Genomic DNA, 20,443 nt, shown 5'->3' on the forward strand with positions numbered 1-20,443 from the left:
TGTCCCATTATCAACCCTTCCTGAAAATTTCATCAAAATCCGTTCAGAACTTTTCAAGTTATTTTGCAGAAAAACAGACCAACGCTGGTGAAAACATAACCTGCTTGGCGGAGGTAACAACAGCGTGATCAGAACTACATAAAAATGACAGAGACCATCTTTGGGAAAATCTCATTTGACATGTACTTTTGATTTTTGATTGATTTTTTTAGGGGGTGGGGTTTATGACCTATCCTGCAGCCAGCCACGAGGGGGCGATCAAGATGCTTTGGCTTCACTTTTGGGGAGCAGTCATGCCCTCTATCTTTGTATAAAGTCATTAAATGGTATCTATGGTTTTGTAACTGCTTTTAATTTTAATAAAGGACAATTCTTTGACAATTATTATATTATTACTTGAACATCAGGCATGTCCCAAATGACTCTAAAACCATTTTGCTGCTTGAAATGCATCAGACCAATTTGTAAACATTAAATCTCAAACTGATCCTGAGAAAAACTGGTTGCATTTGTTGCAGTAAAGGGCTCATTTCAAGAGCAGGCTTTAAGTGTCTCACTTTGTAGAATCTGTTCAGGCACAAATAATTTATGTTTCTGTTAAAACACGTAGCTACACAGCTACACTGTCAAATTAAGTGATGGATTGTGTCATTACTTCACCTACCATTAATTGTTCAAACCTGCTGCTGTGTGTCGATATACCACAACTGTTAGCACAGCTGCTAACGGGAGCGAGGGAAACACTGTGACGCATCATCAGGATAATGAGGACCCTGATAGTGTGTGAGAGAAAATATGTGCATTTTGTGTGTGTGTGTGTGTGTGTGTGTGACCTGACAAGTGTGTTGTGGTGTGTGTGTATTGATCCAGGGAGTGCATTGATCGAGTGTGTGTGGTGTATAGTGATCTTACTCACGCCTGTGTGAGTGTGTGTTTACGTGTATGCTTCATCTGCTCCCTGCACCCTCTCACCTGGTAGGCGTGGTCCGTGTGGATGAGGTAGAGTGCGCTGGGCGCAGAGCGGCTGAGTGGGGTGGTGCCGCCAGCGTGAGGCTCCTTGGTGTCAGAGGACTGCGGAGGTCTGTGGGAGTCCGCCAGCTGGCTGAGAGACGGGAGAGGAGAGGGGGGAGGAGGAGGGGGAGAGAGGACGGACGGGGACACAGGGGACAGGCTGCTCAACCCGTCGGCCACGGAATCCGTGTTGAGCTTGATCTCCGTGTAGTAGAAGTCCTCCTCGCCGTCACTGCAGTCCGAGTCGCAGTTACGCCTAACAACAGATACAGAGAGAGGACAAACAGAGAGAAACATAAAATGTCCCTATGAATGCTGATTACTGCACACGTACAACAAAATGCGTCCGTGCAATCAGAGACACCCCCCCCCCCCCCCCCCAACATTAATGTCATTCCTCCAACCAGCAAAACACTGTCATTTGCAGTTAATCAGTGGAGGACCTCAGTTTAATTGAATGTCAGTATGAATGTGTGATTCATCTGATATCATTGTTCTCCACCTCCACCCTCACTCCCAGAGCAGGAAGTGTTACCGTGGCGATAATCCATCAGCCATTAATCTGTTGTTATGACAATGCAGCTGGTTGGAGGGCTGAGAGGAAGTGAAAGAACTGTTTTGGAGGCTTTTGCTGTGTCTTAAATCAGATTCTTCAGTTAGTACACTTAGATGCAGTACACTCTGTTCACTATGTGCTTGTCTTGTGCGGGAATGTGACAGGGTAGTGTTGTCTCTTATCAAACCAGGCTGTTGTGCACTTAACAGATCTGGCAGCTTTTCTTCCCGTGCTTGGTGAATCACAACCGTGCGGAACACTTTGACCAATATTAATGAACAATTGTTACTTGCCAAGATACATGCTTATATATACAAGCTGTATGTCTGTGTTTTTGTATTAAAAATGAGCATGCTTTCACGACACGTTTCTATATCTCTGAATGTCAGTGGCTGGCTCTATCACCAGCTGTTCTACAGAGTTAATTATAGCTGCTGCATTTTGTGGATATTTACAGCTTGTCAAGCATCTGAACACAAATCTAATACTGAAATCTTCTACAGTGAGGACGACAATTTGAGACATCAGCATTAGGGTTATCAATGTGGTACCAAATTAGTACAGGGTTAACCCAATAAACAAACTGATGGCCTCTGACAACAGTACAGTGTTAGAGAAAAACACACATGTAAATTTGTACCATGCTTTGGTGTTTACCGCGGTAGTCTGCCAACATTTCACAAATATGAATGAGTTTTTGGACCCGCCCCTTCCGCCACACAGGCAACATGACAACGACTGAGGGTGAGAAGCATCCAACGTTCCACACTCAACTGTTTGACTCATATGAGTGCACCATCTGGGTACTCATCGTGCACTGCATTTTGCCATGCTCCTTAGTGTGGACACACTCGTGGACTCAAAATAGCAAGCGCAAGTACCCCACTGATGTGTGTGTGTTGGTGTCTTACCCCAGGTGGATGGTGCGGATGTGTCTCTGAATGCCAGCAGCGGTACTCAGCACCTTGCCACAGTTCTTCCACAGGCACTTGAACATCACCTTCATGGAGTTCTGCAAGAAACACAAAGTACAGCAGCTACAGTCAGAAAACAAAGGCTTTGTGCTGACAGAAATATGTTTTGTTTGTTAGCAAAAAGAGCAACAATCATTGTCAATTCATGGTTTCTTACACAGTATAACATCCCTGTTTGTTCAACGCTTTCATATTAACTTTACAACAGCATTCCTCTATAACCACAGAGTAAATGACAAGCAATCAGATGTGTGCACATGAACTCCCTGGGCATTTTTCTCATGATATATGCATACAACTCATTCATTTATCCATCTCTAAATTACAGAGGGTGAAATACATCTGGTATTTTTTTCCTCCAGGGTAGGTCAGCCGTCCTAAAGTACATCATTTCATTTCGATTTCCCCGTCATTATCAGGCAGGAGGTAAATGCTTCAGGCTTCTCAGGTGACTGCATAACATACAAACATATTGATTGCTCAGTGTAACAGAGGCTCTGTTTTTCACCTACAGGAAGCTTTCGAGGGGTCATTTTAGGACTTGTTGATTTATTTTTAACTGTTAATTATTATTTGGGATTGGCAGCAATCAGTGAAGTTGCTGAAAGACTGGACGGAGATGATATGAGATGATGTCGATGCAATAAAAACTATGCATACTTAATAAAAACTACTGTAGATTTAAGTATTTCTCACTATGCTGGGAACTCCAAGAGCTCTCTCAAAAACCCTCAGTGCAACACACATCAGCTGCATTCACTAGATGTGTACCAACACCCACAGCACACAACAGGATGTGTCATACAGACAGAAGATGTTGGTGAGGTACAGTAGCTGGGATGTCCCAATCTGGGGAGTGAATGTGATAAAAGTGATGTTTTTTTACACAGCTGACGTGCAGTATCACTGAGAGACTGGAAAGTGATGTATCCTGAGGGTTTGCTGTGTGTGATGTCAGCGTGTCATGCCGTTTTCATCCCAAAGACTTTATTTAGGCCCTGTCTACACGTATACGGATATTTATGAAAATGGACATTTTGGTAGTACTGCTTGGGCTAATGACTACTATACCCTTAAACTTAATATTGCTGCAACTCTGTAAGGACGAACAAAGGCGTCTGCTGCTCCCAGTGATTTTGCTCAACCACAGCGTGCACAGTTTAAAGTCCACCAGAAACAGCAGTTTAGGATCGGGTCCGGTCAAACCAGCAGATGGTGGGACAAAATCCAGAGTGGGATTGTTGTCAATGAGGAATGGAAGGAAAACTTAAGATGTCCAGAGCAGCACTAATATCTCTGAGTGAGCTCCGCCATCCTTATATTTAAGGGGAAATCAACCGTGAGGAGATTTCTAGTAGGTGTTTTGAAAAAGGTAACGTCAGCCTGTGCACTTAACTACTTAGTGTGGACAAAGATATTTTGTAAAACAAAGATCATATGTGGACAGACTTATATCCCTTTTCAAAATATCTGTATACGTGTAAAGTGGGCCTAAATAAACACATGGATTAAGCCACATGATTAGACAAGATCTATGGTTCCCAACCTTATTCCCTGAGGGACCCCTTTTCTATCATTGAGTAAATGGACAACCTCTGACTCAGTGACATATTTTGTGGATATTTCATATGATATTCAACGCATTGTAATAACATTTTTTCTTTTTAAGTTATCTTCACAGAAATAAATGAAATGAAGAGACATTTATTTGATTTTCTTTGGCATAAAACGACATTTGTATAAGTCAGTTCATCATATTTCTATTTTTAAATCTGAAGTCTTTAGTGTTTTTGAATCAAAACGTTATCATCATTATTATTATTATTTTTTAAATTTATTTCTCATCTCATATTGCCAGTGCTGTCAAACTTAACTTCAGTAAAGAAAAACTGTGAATATTCACTGTATATCGACAACAAAGGAATCAAACAACTTAACACCAGATGCTCCTTCATCATTGTCATGGTGTGAACGTACAGCTTTACTGTAACATCTTCCTGTGGCGCTATTCTCTACACACATTTATCTGGGAGCTGAGGGAGGCCAAATAACAGTAAATTCTCCTCTGGTCGTGAGCTGGCAAGGATCCTGTATCTCTTATCCATCTACTGTAATTACACCACTGGCATCCCAGAGAGACTGTACATTGTTTTTTGCGGAGTGAAAAACCCTGTGTGCTTTCTCCCTGCCCTCCTGCCTCCCCGCTCTGAGCCATTATAAACGCTCTTATAGGCCTGTCTGTCAAACTATTGTTGAGGAGGCTGATTTAATTTTGACAAGATGGTTTTTTTTCTTTAATTTTCCTCCTCTTTTCAGAAACGCGTGCACACACAACAATCATCTGCCCCCCCCTCTGTGCATTGTTTTGTCTTTGGGTAACAAAGGCCTGTTGTGTGTGTGTGTTTGTGTGTCTAAGTGTGTGTTATTCCCTTTTAAAGACGCATTTCACAGTTAATTAAATGGTGAGGTCCAGATGGTATTGTCTTGCCAAGAGAGAATCGAGAGCACAAGAGAAGAGCGTAGATAATTTCATGTGTAACCTCCACGTCGCACATGTAGCAAGCATGTGTGTGTTCATACTGGTCAACTACATTGTTATCCAATCTTAAAAAATCTGTTCATCCATGCTCCAGTCTCTCTTCCCTCTCATCCACAACCTTCCATGCTTTCCTCCTTTCCACTACTACATCTCTCTCTCTCCCACTCAGTGTCCTTCTTTGTGATAAGTCCCCAGTTAATACAGTACAATGTGGAGCTCACCCAAGAGTCTATCGATTTTTAGAGGAAGCATGAAGCCAACAGGATCTTTATGTTTGCTGTAGTGGGTATTAAAATCATTACCGCTGTTGCAGAGCGGCTGCATGTGAAGGCTGAGAAGTAATTATGAAGGGCAAATGTCTGGAGAGGACACACACACACATGTATGAACAAAGCAAGGGAAGACGGGGTGAAAACAAGGGCGAGAGCAGGAGAGGAAGCAGCGAAGAAAGGGGGCGAGAGGGCGAAAGGAAGGATAGATGGATGATACTGACAGAAGACGACAAACCGGCGAGTAGGAGTGCTGATAAGGAGAGAGGGAGAGATTAACAGGGAGAGCAAAGCAATATACATCTGAGAAAATAATGAGTGACGCTGAGCTGTGGATGTGATGAGCTGTCAGTGGTGTGTAGAAATGAGACGAGTTGAAATGATGAGTGTGTGTGTGTGTGTGTGTGTGTTGTGCTCATAAAATCTGGGTAGCAATGACAAAACTACCAGTGAAGCAAAAAGGTTGTGTGCTCCTTCCTGCCACGTATTCATCTCGCCAATCAGCCCAAACTACATCCGTAACCTCATAGGTTAATATCAGAGTGTGTTGAAGGAGGGAATCAAGCTGCTGGGCTACATCTGACAGCTTCTTATTGAGAGATCTGCCTGTTATTATCAGTAGAGCTGCTGCCATTCTCTTTTAAACCCCTGTAATATGTAACACTGTGACAGCCCCACACGGAAATAAAAGAAAAACTCTAAACCTTCCAGGGCACATAAGGTTGTGATCGTTAAACATTTTTTATTTCCAAGAAACTGCGAGGATTGAGGAAGTAACTAGTGGCTAATTTAAGTCGCAGGATGAGAGACTTCAGCTTTTAAAAATACATTTTTGAAGGTTTATTATTTTAAAAGTGACTTATGTCTTGTCCATACCAAGATACCTTTATCTGAATTCCCCCCCCCTCCCCCCCCACTTTGGTCCTCTATCCAAAATAAAACATGACTTACACTGCATTTTCAGCCTGGAACAAATCCTTTCAATAATGCTGCTTTTTAAATTGTGTACAGAAAAACAGAGCTTTTGGAGGTGTGCATGAAGACAACTATATATCAGTATAGCTGGTCACACAATGCAGGTGTGTGTTTTTCCTGTATATACTATATGTTTACCTAATCAGACATCTTAGTGACCAGCTTTTAAATTGAATCTGTCTTTTTGTTTCTTTGGTAAATATCTGGACAAGCCTGTTACGAGTAGGCTGTTCTTTTATGGCAAAATAAAAACAATAGTAAAATAGTGACTTGATTGACGTCTCAGTGCTGCGGCCCAGGAAATACTGATGAGCTGATTAATGGGTGGCACCCAAATCACTATTTTGTCTGACAACAGAAACTGAAAAAGTAAATGTAGATATATACTGAGTTCTGCTACATCAAAGCTGTAGTTGGTAACTTATGAGAAATAACTCACCCTGTCCAAACAGTAGAACATGAGATAGATTATCTGTGAAAAAAAAAAATCATGTTTGTCCTTCTCTTAGTGCTTCCAATAGTATTTGCAAGAATCCACTGTGCCTGAGCAACAACAACCAATCTGAGGCGAGGAGCCTCTCGTCAATCACTCTCTCATGAACTGCGGTCAAACTAGGCAGCTCTGATCAAATATGAATCAAGATTCTGTTGCTGCACTGCACTAGCCACTGCCTAGTTTGACAGTTTGACTGCAGTTCACGAGCTGTGATCAATATGATTGACAGCTTGGCTCTGATTGGTTGTTTCTGGTGCACTTTGGTAGATTCTAGCAAATGCCATCAGAAGCACTACCAGGAGGAGGAGGAGGACGATTTTTCTCACAGACTTTCTGACTCATGTAATTCTGTGAGGATGCAGTGACAGGTTCAGCACATATGACACAAGGTTATTTTCATGAAAGTTACCAACTGGAGCTTTAAGACATTACAAGTGATCAAGAAGAGCAGGAGGAGACTAAACAGAGGTTGAACCAAAGTAAGTGTAGGGTTTCCCACACATTCATATATTTGTGGCATCCCGCCATAACAACAACTGCCACCACATATTGATTTAGTTTTTTTTGGAGCTGGACTGTTTATGAGAAGTGCTGTTGGAATATATACTGTATGTACCATTCGGTTATTCATTGCAACACACTCAAAGCTTTACTGTGCTCTGTTTGCTCTCTCATCCATTAATCTGATCAGATCAACTGATAAATCCACAAAGCGACTCAAACTCTGCAAACTGTGACAAACACAGATTCTTATTCTGTGGGAAACACTGAAGTGGGCTGTGTCTGTTCCACGTTGTATCAGATGGTGGCTGTGATGTGCTATTTTGATGTTTGCCAACAAAGAGAGGATGCGGAGGAGATGTAGCTGTTTTCTTACTGTCTAGTGTCGTTTTCCAAACAGTTATAATTGTAGTAATAAATGATTTCTCCCTGTGTGCGCCTATTCAGTTGTAAAAATGCCTTTACTTATTACTTCACCAAGTTTTTGTGGACTTTTCTTTCAGCCATTGAACAAGAGCTGCAACCAATAATTGATTAGTTGTCAACTATCATATTAATCATCAACTCTTGGTTATGGATTACACAGTTAGAGTATTTTCATAAGAACAGATTCCAGCATCTTAAAGGTGAATATTCTCTGGTTCTTCACCACTATGTGACAGTTAACGAAATATCTTTATCTGGACAATTTGAGGATGTCATGTTTTGGAAACACTGATAAACATTTTTCATTTTAAGATATTTAACAGACTGAACAACTAACTGATTAATCTAGAAAATAATGGAGAGATTGATCAAGCTTTCAACTCAGACATGCTTTACAGTATTCACCTTGCGCTTGCGAGGGATGGGCTCATCGAAGAGCAGGCTGCTGCCGTCCTGCTCATCCAGGCTGGGGTCCTCTGGTCCTGCAGGGCCTGGTCCCACACCGCCCAGACTGGGCACACGGAAGGGCTTGAAGCTGTCGGCCGAGAGCGGTGGAGAAGGTGTAGATGGGTTGGACTGGTCACTGGGGGCAGACCAGCTCCAGTAGCCCCCTGAGGAGCTGTTGCTAGATGGGGTGAAGGGGCCAGCTGAGCCGTTGTCCTTCCATGAACCACTCAGACCTTCTGAGAAGATGGAGGTGAGAAGAGGAGGGATGGAGCAGAGGGAGGACAGAAGAATAGAGAACATGGGGTAAAGAAAAGGGACGTTGGGATCATGAGAGCAATTCTAAAAAATAAATCCAACTCCTTTAGTCATATTTGTAGATGATACAACCACAACAAATGTGTGGGTGTTCCTCTGTCAGTGATGGAAGATCAAGACATTCAATTAAGTTCAGACAGCTTTATTTGCACTTCACACAAAGAGCCTCCCAGCACTACTGTTGTCTGTGACACAAAAACAAAAAGGTTACTTTCTTGTTGCGTGGATCCGCTGAGACACTACCAAGGTCTGTTTTTTTAGATCAAAGAAACGTTTCTTTTGAATATCTGCTACAAAGACATTTTACTTTGTGAAGGTTGAGGCTGGGGGAAACTTTTGAGTGTGTAAATAAGTGTGGATGAGAAAGCCTGTGTGTGTTTTTGAGGTGTGTGTGTGAATGAGTCAGAGAGGGTGAAAGTTAAGAGCTGTTTGATTGGTTTAGTAAAGCTCCTTCTTGCTGGATTGTTTCTCCTCTCAGTCTTTCTTAACCATTTGATTAAATAATATCAAGATAAGAATTTTTAAAGTACGGTATGCACCTTTCAATGAGACTTGGAGCTAATGCAATAGAAGAATCACAATTCCGATTATAAGGATAAAATGTGAGCCATGGTGCACAATGCATGAGAACTCACTGTGTGTACTGATGTAAATGCACATTTTATGATCTCCAACTTGTGTACATGGATGTGACATGTGTATGACTACATTAAGATAGAGATGTGCAGTTGGTATTTAGAACCCACTTTGTGCATGTGTGCATGATGTATGTGATGTACATTTTACATCTGACCGCATGTGTGTGTGTGACTGCGATAACACGTGCATGGTGGCTGGAGGGTTGGCTGCATGTCCGCTCGGTTGAATGGACGGTTGTTGTGTTGCACAGACTATCTAAGTGGTTGCATGTGACTCCTCGGATTTCCGCCACTGTGCAGGGTGGCAGAGATCCAGACTCATTGTGCTTTTCTGAGGATTTGCAGAACTCATTGATGAGAGCATCCTCAGGCACTGCAGGTGGCAGTAATTTATCAACCTAAGCTTCCACATGCATTCACAAGATAACAGCTGTGAGGGAATGAAAAGTCAGCGTATAGCGGAACATACAAATTACGGGCTTGGGCTGCGCTACTCTTTTCACAGGTTCATTTTTCATAAAGATTCTGCGAGGGCGGAAATGATACATCAAAGCCAAAGATTAATTTAAAGCCGTGTAGTTTAGAGCATATTGAATTTGTCAGAACCCACTCTGTCCTCAACCTGATCAGCTGTTTAATAGCTGAGATACCCACCGTTGACTTTGACGGGTGGACTCCTGACCAGAGGACTGGTGGAGAGACTCGTCAGCACCATGGCAGCCGTCACCTTGTCCATGTCAACTTCCTCTTCTGACCGTCTGCCAAAACACAACAGAAAAAGAGGATCTTACTGAGCATCGTCTACTCCCAACACATTATCATACATGATACTTTATCATTACTGTTCCAGCGCAAAGAGAGAAGTAGAAGAAAAAAGTAACATTAGACACCATAAACTTGACAATAATGCACACAAAAAGGAACCACATGAATGTGAAAATATGTACAGTTCAGTTCTCCAGCATATCAAGCAGCCAGACAGGCAAAAAACACAACGGTTAATGTACCAGTGCAAATGCAGAGCAATGCAGGCCAGTATATGGGAACTTGTGGGGGGCCTAGCAACAGGACTTAAGTGTTTTGACAGACTTACTCAGCGTTGCATTCTGCTACAATGGCTACAACATAAGCCCCTAATTACATTCAAGTTTCTTTCTTTTTTTTTTTTTTTTTGTCCTTTGTGGGCGACTGATGCAATCGCCCAGACACCATCGGAAAAATCAACAGCCAACAGCTGCGTGCAAAATAAAAAAATAGAAGTAAAACTAAACTAGACTGATGTGGGTCTTGTGTTCAATCCCTAAAGTCTGTATTATCAACACAAGCTCATCGCTGTACACTGCACACACTAGCCAATCCATATAACCACACGCAACACACTTATTTGTCTCCCCTAATTGGTTCGTGACAGGAGACAGGTGTCTTAATCCTCTCGTATGTATTCCTCAGAGAGAGGCAATCCCTGTGATCAAAGAAATGTCAATAGCTTTATTACCAACAATATACTAAAGTACATGCTCACCATTAACATAACAAGCAGTGTGTATGGGAGTGTATGTGTGTATATGTGTGTGTGTGTCTTTTTTGTTTCGGAGCAAGTGAGACTTTGATGGTGTGTGGGAGCTAAATGATCAAAGTCTATTCTATTACAATGATGAAATCTCCTGCTGCCTCGGAAAATAACATGACATCAGCCATTACCGAGTTCTCACAGCCGTTCAGATCAAATGACAGGCTTTATCCATCTTAATTGGTATAAATCCAGTACGGGCAACAAACATTGTCAACTAAACAACCCATCTTTTACTTTGGTAATACCTGGCTGTCACACAACAAATAAATGCCCTTTTAGAAGTGAGAGGACTGTACAAGTTATGCACGCCACAGTTATTCTCCTCCATCAACACTTATGTCTGTACGTAACACCAGGGCTGTTACAATCATGAATTTAAGTTGATGATTAATTGTCATAGAAATAACTGCTATTAACAGCTGACCACAAAGCAGTGCTGTTGTGTTTGGCTTTACAACGTGACTTCTAACTCTATGCTGTTAATCTTAATGGCTGCTCATTTAAATTGTGTGATCATTGGCAAAGGGGTGTCAATTAATCTTCAAATAGTTTGCAACACTGTTTCAACTCTCACGATGCTGCACACTTGCTCCAAAACTATTGAACAGGCCAACATATCGGATGAGGAAACATGTTGCTTTTGTTAACCATTTCTGATCTGTGGTTGGAAAGCACACGGGAGACTTTGTTTTGTCTCACTGCAGGGTAACACACTGTTCGCCCACTACTTCTAGACAACTCTACTGCTAATTTCTTCGTCGACACCTGTCTAGTCTGAGCGAATCCAAAACCAGTCTCTTTCGCTAATCTAATTAGAGAAGCTGGATGGAAGCGACAGCTCCTGTATAACTTTCCCCAGAGCTGTCAAACCCACGGCTGCACCTGTAGGGGAGGCTCTCCACCATAAATTAAGACACCCGCCTTATTGGCACCTCTCTGTCATTATCTTGTTCCGGAAGCAAGGAAAATGATCTCATATGAGCTGAAACAGAAAAACCTGTCATACAACAATAAGATCTTGACAGCCAAGCTCACTTTTCCAGGATTTTTCCCTGATATTAGAACCTTGTGCTCAGGTAGACACTTTATCTACTAGACAATTTACCTAATTCACTTTCTGTTTGTTGCTACATTTGGCTTTAAATAACTTGATTTTGGAATCCAGTGATTATGCAAAGTGATTGCGGTCAGCTCAAATAACCATCTATAGGACTGATTACACTGGTCATGTTATTGCTTTTCTCTTTTATCTAATAATGGCTATAAAAACAAATCCTGCCCAAAAGTCAATTAGATCCTTAAAATCAAGAACATACACACAGAGACAGTGTGATAGTCAAGACTCCCACCTCTTAAAATGTGGTCTAAAACAAGTCGCAAAAAAAGTACTTGAGAAGAAGCATCCAGATGGATTTGCTCTGCTTGGTTCAAAGCGAGGCAAAGACTCATTTGCTGGTTATAAAAATGTTTTAAATTTATCCTGATCTGTGTGACTCCACCTCATGAACACAGACCCAAGAAATATAAGAGAATTAGGATTTCCTGGTATTGGACTGAATAAACATCTGTACTGCCCAATGGCTGGTTGTTTCTCATAAATGTGCACAAAAACAATTTGCAAAAAAAAAAAAAAAAAAGAAGCTCTGAGCGGCCACTAAGATTAAAGATGCAGGGCTGAATATATCTTGAAACTCCCCAGCTGCGTCTTCCCAACTTAATTGCATTTTATCTTTAACATTATTAAATAAAGAAAAAAAACGGGAACATGGCCAAGAAAGTAACCAAATGCTCTGTCACAAGAGGTCTGCGACTGTAATCACTACACTCACCGAATCTGTGTTATAAGGAAGAAAAAAACCAACATATGACAACATGCAAACACATGTAAAAGACTCTGGGAGCTGCTATTGACTCTCACTGCCTCTTTCACAATTCACACCCAAACAGCCCAAAGCACAGTGTACAGCTCAAAGCATCAGCGGAGAGGCTTAAGAACAACAGCATTAAACTTGTTGAGTGGCCCAGTGTAAACCCAAACGTGACTCCTCATGTTTATTTTTAGAATGGCTTTAAGGCACAGATGCTTCCCGTCCAAGTTGACCGAGCTTGGGCAAATCTAAAGAAAAATAAAGTCCCGAAAATCCACATGTGACAAAGTAACACAGATGTGTTTAAGATGACTTTGATGACTCAAAGCTCAGTCTCAATCTATAAGGACTCATCGAGAGCATATTCACTGTGGATCACGTTTTGTCGATCCCTCCCTGAATCTAGCCACGTCTATGAGTAAACCTTTTCCATAATAGATATCAAAGGCTGTATAGTAGAATAAAGCACAAGGGGCAGAGCAGCGCTTCCTGTTTTGGCAGCTGTATTAAGAACAAGCGGCATAAGTTTTCCTCCCACCATTTTTTCAGTGCAACTATTACTTGTTTGCGCTGTAACAGAGTAGATGACAAAGCTGCATGCCCATCCAACAGCCGATATGCTCAAAGAAACTTCCAGTTGTCTCTCAGAAAATGAGGAGACTGTGTGTTCTGTTTATCTGTGGTATTGACGGGCGAAGCAACAAAGTTCAAGTCAATAAACAGTGTTTTCGCTTCCCAGAACATCGCATATGTCTGATGTCCATTACACAGGTGTCCTAATGTGTCTGTGCAGCTCCACACAAACTTGAGATGGTGTTGTTGATCGTAGCGGGCTGTGGGTGTTTCTCCAGATTCACTCACTGAGGCTTTATTTTTGGCTGCTGGTGCCTCGTGAGTGCTGAGGGCCTGTGTTAGCAACTGCAGCTGAGCGAGAGGGGATTTCCAGAGTTCTGTTCTAAACGACAACAGATTTTTGGATGATATATAAGTTTCATGAAAGTGAAGTGGAGCAGTTGTGCACAATGTTGATAGAAATTTGTAGTTGACAAGTGTTTCGCTTATACAGACTGGGCAGGCCGCCAGGGAGATGGGAAACCCCGTTAGGCCAAAGAAATCTTAGAAATCTTATTTTTTAAATGCAAAAAATGACAGCAAATATCCATTCAAGTGTTTTCCCTATATTCATTCTGCAGAGGTACAGCACCATTAATTGCAGCAGCACACTACTGTGAGTCACAAATGAGGTAAATGTCTGTGGTTAGTTCACTTATCTGTTATAGGAACAGGAAAGTCAAGTGTCAGTTATCTGAAGTGCTAAATTATGCTTGGTTGTGAACGTCACACTAACATATTTGGTGGATTTGTGGTTCCAGCAGGGACAGGCCAGAGAATAATCGGTTAAAACAGATCACCAACAGCCCTTACTGTTCCCCGTGAAGTCTGCTGGAAGTGATGTAATGTAGCCACCGGTGAGTTTCATGTGGAATGAGCACTGCGCACTGGAATCTGTTGAACACAGCCTTTTAAATGCAACATTGTTTGTTAGCAACCAGTTATTTGGTAACTTAGAAGGCAATGTGGCCTTGTGTGCTCTGATTAATACGTCATGCAGTTAACATACCAGTCATAATTATGTTTTAATGAAATCTCAACTCCAGGCATTTGTTCCTCGTAATCTTCACCGCTGTTTTGAAAAAAAAAGAAAATAATGGGAATAACAAGCGAACCAGCTTTAGATGTTTTCTTTTTAAATAAGTGCTGTGAAGTGGATCTAATTTATGCTTATTTAAAGAGAGGTTTGTGTGAATTTCTAAAAGTTGCATGAAAAAAACTACAAAAAAGAGAATTTGAGTGCTAAATAAGTTCTTATGTGCTCTTCTCCAAAGGTAATGCCATTTTAACAGCAGAGTAATAACATACCAAATTTTCAAAAGTCATGAATGCTTTCAAATTTCTATTTTTTCCATTAAAATTTTTTTATTTATTAATTTTTTGGAAGTTGTTGCATCTCCCTAACTTCGACCTGCATGTTTTGCATACTGCAGTTCATTTTTTGTTGACCACCCCATATCAGCATAGTTTTTGCACATGAACAAAATTATCTTCAGTATCACTTTTTCCAAGCAGCACTCGGTAACGTAATATTACTTTTTCATGGTTCTCTCCTGCAACTTAACTGGATGTTGTGGGACTGTTTCAACGTTAGTGTTAACATGAATAATTTGTGGCGCCCTTTTTAAATAAACTTTGTGGTGTTTGAAGGTATTAAGTGTAAGTAAAGAGTCATTGGTGTTAAAAGTATTTTTTGATTTTGCCCAAGTGAGTCTAAATTCATCTAATCCTTGACTCAAATCTGGTTCAAGTCCAAGTCATGTTCACACCTGTGCCAAATACACCCAATGCATCAGTTAAACTGACAAAACACTAAGGAGGCTAAGGTGCTGTAATTAATATATTTTACTTGTGTTGTGTTCTGAAAATGAGTGTAAAATCAATAGGTCCCATATCTATAAAAACAATGTGGCAATAGGTGACAGATAAAGACAATTAACATAACTATTTTTATAATTTTGATTAATCTGTAACAGAGCAGAGATCTAATACAAGGTAGATAATATGAACTAGAAATATCCCTCAACAACAGATATTAAATAGTATAACATTCATACTTTAGAGCTGTGGTGCTACCAGTTTTGTTTGTGGACAAGAGCACTGTGACTTTGTGCTATTGTTAAAGTTATTAGAGTTAGAACCTTGTTATGAATAATTTCTGTGAATAAATTATAGTTTTAACATTATTGTGAGAGCTTTTAAAAGTATATTAATTCTACAGGAAAAATGTAGAGATTGTTTCTCCCGGTAAGTAAGAAGAAGAGAGAGTGTTAGCTACCAGCCTCCATTAGCTAATGTCTAATTTATGACCCTTTTCACTGTTGAATATGATGTCATTACAGCCTCCACATAAATCAAGAGAAGAAGCTGCGTACACAACTGTCACTTTCACCCATAACCCCCCACTCTACGTTGCCGTAAAACCACTTCCTGGTCACCTTGGGAGGCTGTCATGTGACTGTAGATACCATCTCCGTGGTAAAAGTGAGAGACAGTAATTACTGGGCTTTGTCTATCTTGAAATATGAAAGACTAAATCTCAGAAAAACACATTAGGAGAACTAATAATTAAGATGTGATGCATGAGGGGGAGAAAAACAGAGAGTGGGACGGGGAATTTCCTCAAATCACATTTGCCATTAGTGGTCTTATCAAACTTAGTTTGTTCCAAGTGCTTATTATGACTATAATTAACAAACACACACACACAGAGTGTGTGTATGCGTGTGTTAGAAAGAGACATGGTAAAACGCATGATACATGTGACACAGGAGGTGTAGTGGGATGGTTAATGGATGGGTAAGTGAATTCTGATAAATGAGTTTCATATGTTAGCGTGTTTGTGTGTTGCTGTATGTGCCAAAGAGTGTTTGTGTTTTAATATTCTTACTTCACTAAGTTGCAATAAAACATCCTCCAGTCTCTGACCCCTGGGGCTTCCTAAATGGAACATTATCATGTTCATATAGCTTCATCAACAGAAAAATACAGAGAAAGTAAAGAGCTTGTTTACTAAAGCACATTACATCAAGTGGATCCATGTCATTTTATCCTGCCGCTGGCTATTTGTAAATGAGTTTCTCTTCACTGGCCAAACAAACATATTATTGTAGATGCTGTTAATACCTTGAAAGAATACCGAGGATTTTTAAATGACATGAAAAAAGGCCAATGACTCTTTAATTGATGTCTATTGTGTTCCGGTAGCATCACCATACAGTATGAGTTTCAACTATCTACACTTGTATGTATTACTGTCTACTGGACAATGATCTCATGGTAGAAGTACATGAAGTGCCACCATTTATTTTAAAAGGTACCAGACATAACGACATGAAAGCTCCCCGAAAGTGAAGTCAAAACATCTCAATAGCCCCCATGGTGACTCGCCAAACTAAAAACTCAAAGTAGACATCAAATAAATGTTTCCTAAAGATGATTTCAGTCATTTGAAGTAGTTCTTATCATGCTGACCTGTGTTTAAGTGTTCATTCTTCTGGCAAGATCTGGTTTGATTAGTTATTTCATGCTACAAAAAAGGGCTGTGACGTCATGATTGACATCTTTGTGCCAATCACTGTGCTCACGATCCATGGCGCATCGTCCATCTTTATAAACCTCTTCAAAACATGCACTCCATTTTTAAAAGCTCTTGTTGGCAATTATGAGAAAAGGGTTTTATTGACAAATGCTAAGACAAATACAAAAGGCAAGGCGTTAACAGCTGCAACTAATGATTACTTCCACTGTTGTTTAGCCTACCTATTATCTTCTCAATTAACTGTTCATTGTTTTGGTCTGTAAACCCTCAGAAAAAAATGAAAAATGTCCAATACAACTCTCTGAAACCCAAGGTGACATCTTCAAATGACATGTTTTGTTGTACAAATAGTCCAAAATTCAAATTTTAATTTAATTTTTTTTAATTTTAATTTTATATACTTTATTAATCCCCGAGGGGAAATTCAATTTTTCACTCTGTTGTCAATTACACACAGGTCCGAACACGCACATGCACAAACAGGACCTATACATGCACTAAGTGGAGAGATGTCAGAGTGGGCTGCCCATGACAGGCGCTCTGAGCAGTTGGGGGGTTCGGTGCCTTGCTCAGGGGCACCTCGGCAGTGCCCAGGAGGTGAACTGGCACCTCTCCAGCTACCAGTCCACGCTCCATATTTTTGGTCCGGACAGGGACTTGAACAGGCGACCCTCCGGTTCCCAACCCAAGTCCCTATGGATTGAGCTACTCTCACACAACACTAGCAGTTATTCACATTTGGGAAGCTGGAGTCAGAGAATCGTTGGCATTTTTGTCTCATTTTTGGTTTTCTGTCAGTTGCATAACTGATTTATTAACTGACCTTGTCAGCTCTACAAATGATCTATTCAGCCAATACACTTCAATATGTGTTGTCTGAACAGGGCGTCGATGAATGGAATACCATTCTCTTTAGTTTGGGTCTTAAATTGTTAATGCCAGCTGTAAACAGGGCTGAAGAAGACTTGTGCATTAAAATACTGACTATGTCTTTTTACCTGGTAGCCTTGAACAAGTTTGACTTGGACTAACATTTGAAACTAGATCTCGGTGCAGGCAGAGGAGGTACTGAGCGGAAAATAAGATTCTGGCTATTTATTACTGAACTATTAAAGAGCTACTACAAAGATCCATTATTGAAAATATCATGAGCATGTGTTAAACAGAAACTGCAGGAGTTAAAATTAGATTTTTAGATGAGCTGGGAATCATCCCTGTGAGGGTATGGAGATACAAATAAAACAACAGCTCCCTCTTCAGGGGTTCTGATGAGTTTAGTGGGAGATATGGCTGTTTGCCAATCTGCCAATGGGCTGTGTGTGTGTGTGTGTGTGTGTGTGTGTGTGTGTGTGTGTGTGTGTGTGTGTGTGTGTGTGTGTGCCGAAACTTGTACTTCCCTGGACAGATGTGCCAAGTCCTTTTTTAGGTACCACAAGTGAATTCAACAAAACAAAGGGCCTGCATAGGAACAAGAAAGCTCAGAGGATGGCAGGGTGAGAGTGTGTGTGTGTGTGTGTGTGTGTGTGTGTGTGTGTATGAGGCCACTGTGGGGGATGGGCAGTGTCCAGTTTCAAACTAAACATTTGGCAGGGAGTGAGACAATAACAGGGGTTCAAGTTGCTGTGGCCATGTTAGTTTGACAGGTAGATACAATCCAATGAAATGAACTGTGGGCCTGGTTATTGCTTTTCATCACATTTTAAAAGGGAGCCTTCCATGCTTTTCCTTATTTTCTTTTTCATATATAATGTTAGAGGAAGAAGAAGAAGAAGAAGACTTTATTGTCATTGTGCATTGCACAACGAAATTACGTGTTGTACCCTCGGCAAGATAACAGCACAATAAAAAGAACAGACAGTATATAAATATAAATATAAAAAGACGTCAGTAAGGTATAAAAACAATAAAGTGCGTGAGAGATATAGCAGCAGTATAAAAACTTCGATAAAAGAGGCAGCAGGCAGTGTAAAAACAGCAGCAAGGTGAGGTAAAGTGCAACAGTGCAGTTCAAAGTGCAAAGGTCAGTTCCTCAGTTTGGGGCTGGTGTGTATGTGAGTGCAGGGGGGTTGATGGAGGCCTGGGGAAAAAGCTGTTCCTCAGTCTATTTGTCCTTGCTTTGAGGGCCCTGTACCTCCATCCTGAGGGCAGGGGAGAGAACAGTCTGTGACCCGGGTGGGTGGGATCTGTGGCGATGCTGCTGGCCTTCCTCTGGAGGCGGCCAGCATACACCGAGTCCAGGTCTGGGAGAGGACTTCCCACAATCCTCTGGGCTGTTCTTACCACCCGGGCCAAGTCCTTTCTGTCTTGTGCCGTGCAGCTGCTGTACCAAACGGTCATGCCAAGACAGAGGATGCTCTCGATGGTGCTTCTGTAAAAGTTTGTCATTAGCCTGGAGGGGAGTCCGGCCTTCCTGAGCTTCCTCAGAAAGAAGAGTCTTTGCTGAGCCTTCTTTACTAAGTGCGTGGTGTTCAGAGCCCAGGTGAGGTCAGCTGTGATGTTTATATAAAAAGTGGCAAAAGTTTCAAATAATGAGGTTAACGTATATAAAAGTAATCCCTGTGAGCACAAACCTCCGGCTTCAGACCGTTCTGAATACTATGTTTACATAGGTTTTTTTCCTACTTTAGTTACACACTGCCATTAGATCGTGACCGATTTTTTTATATGGTCATCTGCTAGCCTACGCTGCTACATGAAGCTATATGTTAACATTACAGAAACATAAAATCTTGGTCTTCAATGTTGTTTATTTCACTCCAATCTCAGATCAAATTTCCACTGGAACACGTCTGGCTGGGTTTGGAAGCTTTTACTGGTGATTTTTAGCAGGAGATGGTGCTACTATACTTTGTCACAGTCATTTCCTTGGCTGCATCGACAGTGCAGGCTTGCAGAGATGTGGAAGACCTGGAAATGGTGACCAATCAGAGATGGCTTAAAGAGACTCAGACAGAGGGTGAATATAGGTGTGCCAGCACAGACAGGAAGAGGAAAATTAAGTGTTTTTTGACCATTAAAGCACATTAAGATGTTCTAAAATACAAGTATGAACCTGAAAATGAGCATAATACTGTAGGTCCCCTTCAAGTTTTGTTTGATGTTCAGGCTGAACAAAGTGCAAGATAGTGCAATTATTTTTCAAGAGAAGAAAATGCAAACCTCTTTCTTTTCAGAGCAAGGGATTGCTATTTACCTAGATGGTAAATGCAGCCCTGCAAGTTTGCTACAAAACAATGAAACCCTCACTTCTGTCTCTGTTTCCTTGCGTGCCACATTATTAGGCCCGGCACCACCCTGCTAAACACTTATCATAATTATGCTCACTCACAATTCAAAGCAACCCAGTGCAACCAAAACTGCCAGAGCAGCCTGTGCAGCAGTTGTGAGTCAAGTGCGTGGCTAAAGGATATGGCAACAGTGGTTAAGACATGAAAAGGAGCAATTCATACCCTTGACATACCCAGAAATTAAACATTTTAAAGCTGAGTTAGGCAGGAATCTTAAAAATGCAATAGCCTGTCAGAATTTAAAAATACAACCTCCTCCTGCAAGACAAGAATTAGCTACTGTAGCTAGCCACCCCACAGCCTCTCCGCCTCACTCCCCACCGCTGTGGACTGCTTCCCCAAGAGGAGAGTGGGCAGCAGCTTCAAGAGACAGACCATCCGCCAGTGGCTGTAGCGGCTCAAATTCAGCACAGAT

General features: G+C 41.2%; 1 protein-coding gene across 3 annotated transcripts in view; it reads right to left on the reverse strand.

Annotated features, from left to right (window-relative positions):
• znf704 (zinc finger protein 704) overlaps window positions 1-20,443 on the reverse strand; it is a 67,058-nt gene that overhangs the window by 4,476 nt on the left and 42,139 nt on the right. For 2 of the 3 annotated variants that reach the window (XM_033637094.2, XM_033637095.2), the window contains exons 3-6: window positions 9,802-9,905; window positions 8,153-8,430; window positions 2,479-2,579; window positions 973-1,267 (exon numbers count right to left, since the gene is read on the reverse strand). In XM_033637094.2, the coding sequence (XP_033492985.2) occupies window positions 973-1,267; window positions 2,479-2,579; window positions 8,153-8,430; window positions 9,802-9,905 (778 nt within the window). The remainder of the gene's footprint in view (window positions 1-972; window positions 1,268-2,478; window positions 2,580-8,152; window positions 8,431-9,801; window positions 9,906-20,443) is intronic. The other variant, XM_033637096.2, reaches the window with a different exon arrangement.

The sequence above is a fragment of the Epinephelus lanceolatus genome, chromosome 16 (genome assembly GCF_041903045.1).
Source record: "Epinephelus lanceolatus isolate andai-2023 chromosome 16, ASM4190304v1, whole genome shotgun sequence".
NCBI classification, from domain to species: Eukaryota; Metazoa; Chordata; class Actinopteri; order Perciformes; family Serranidae; genus Epinephelus; species Epinephelus lanceolatus.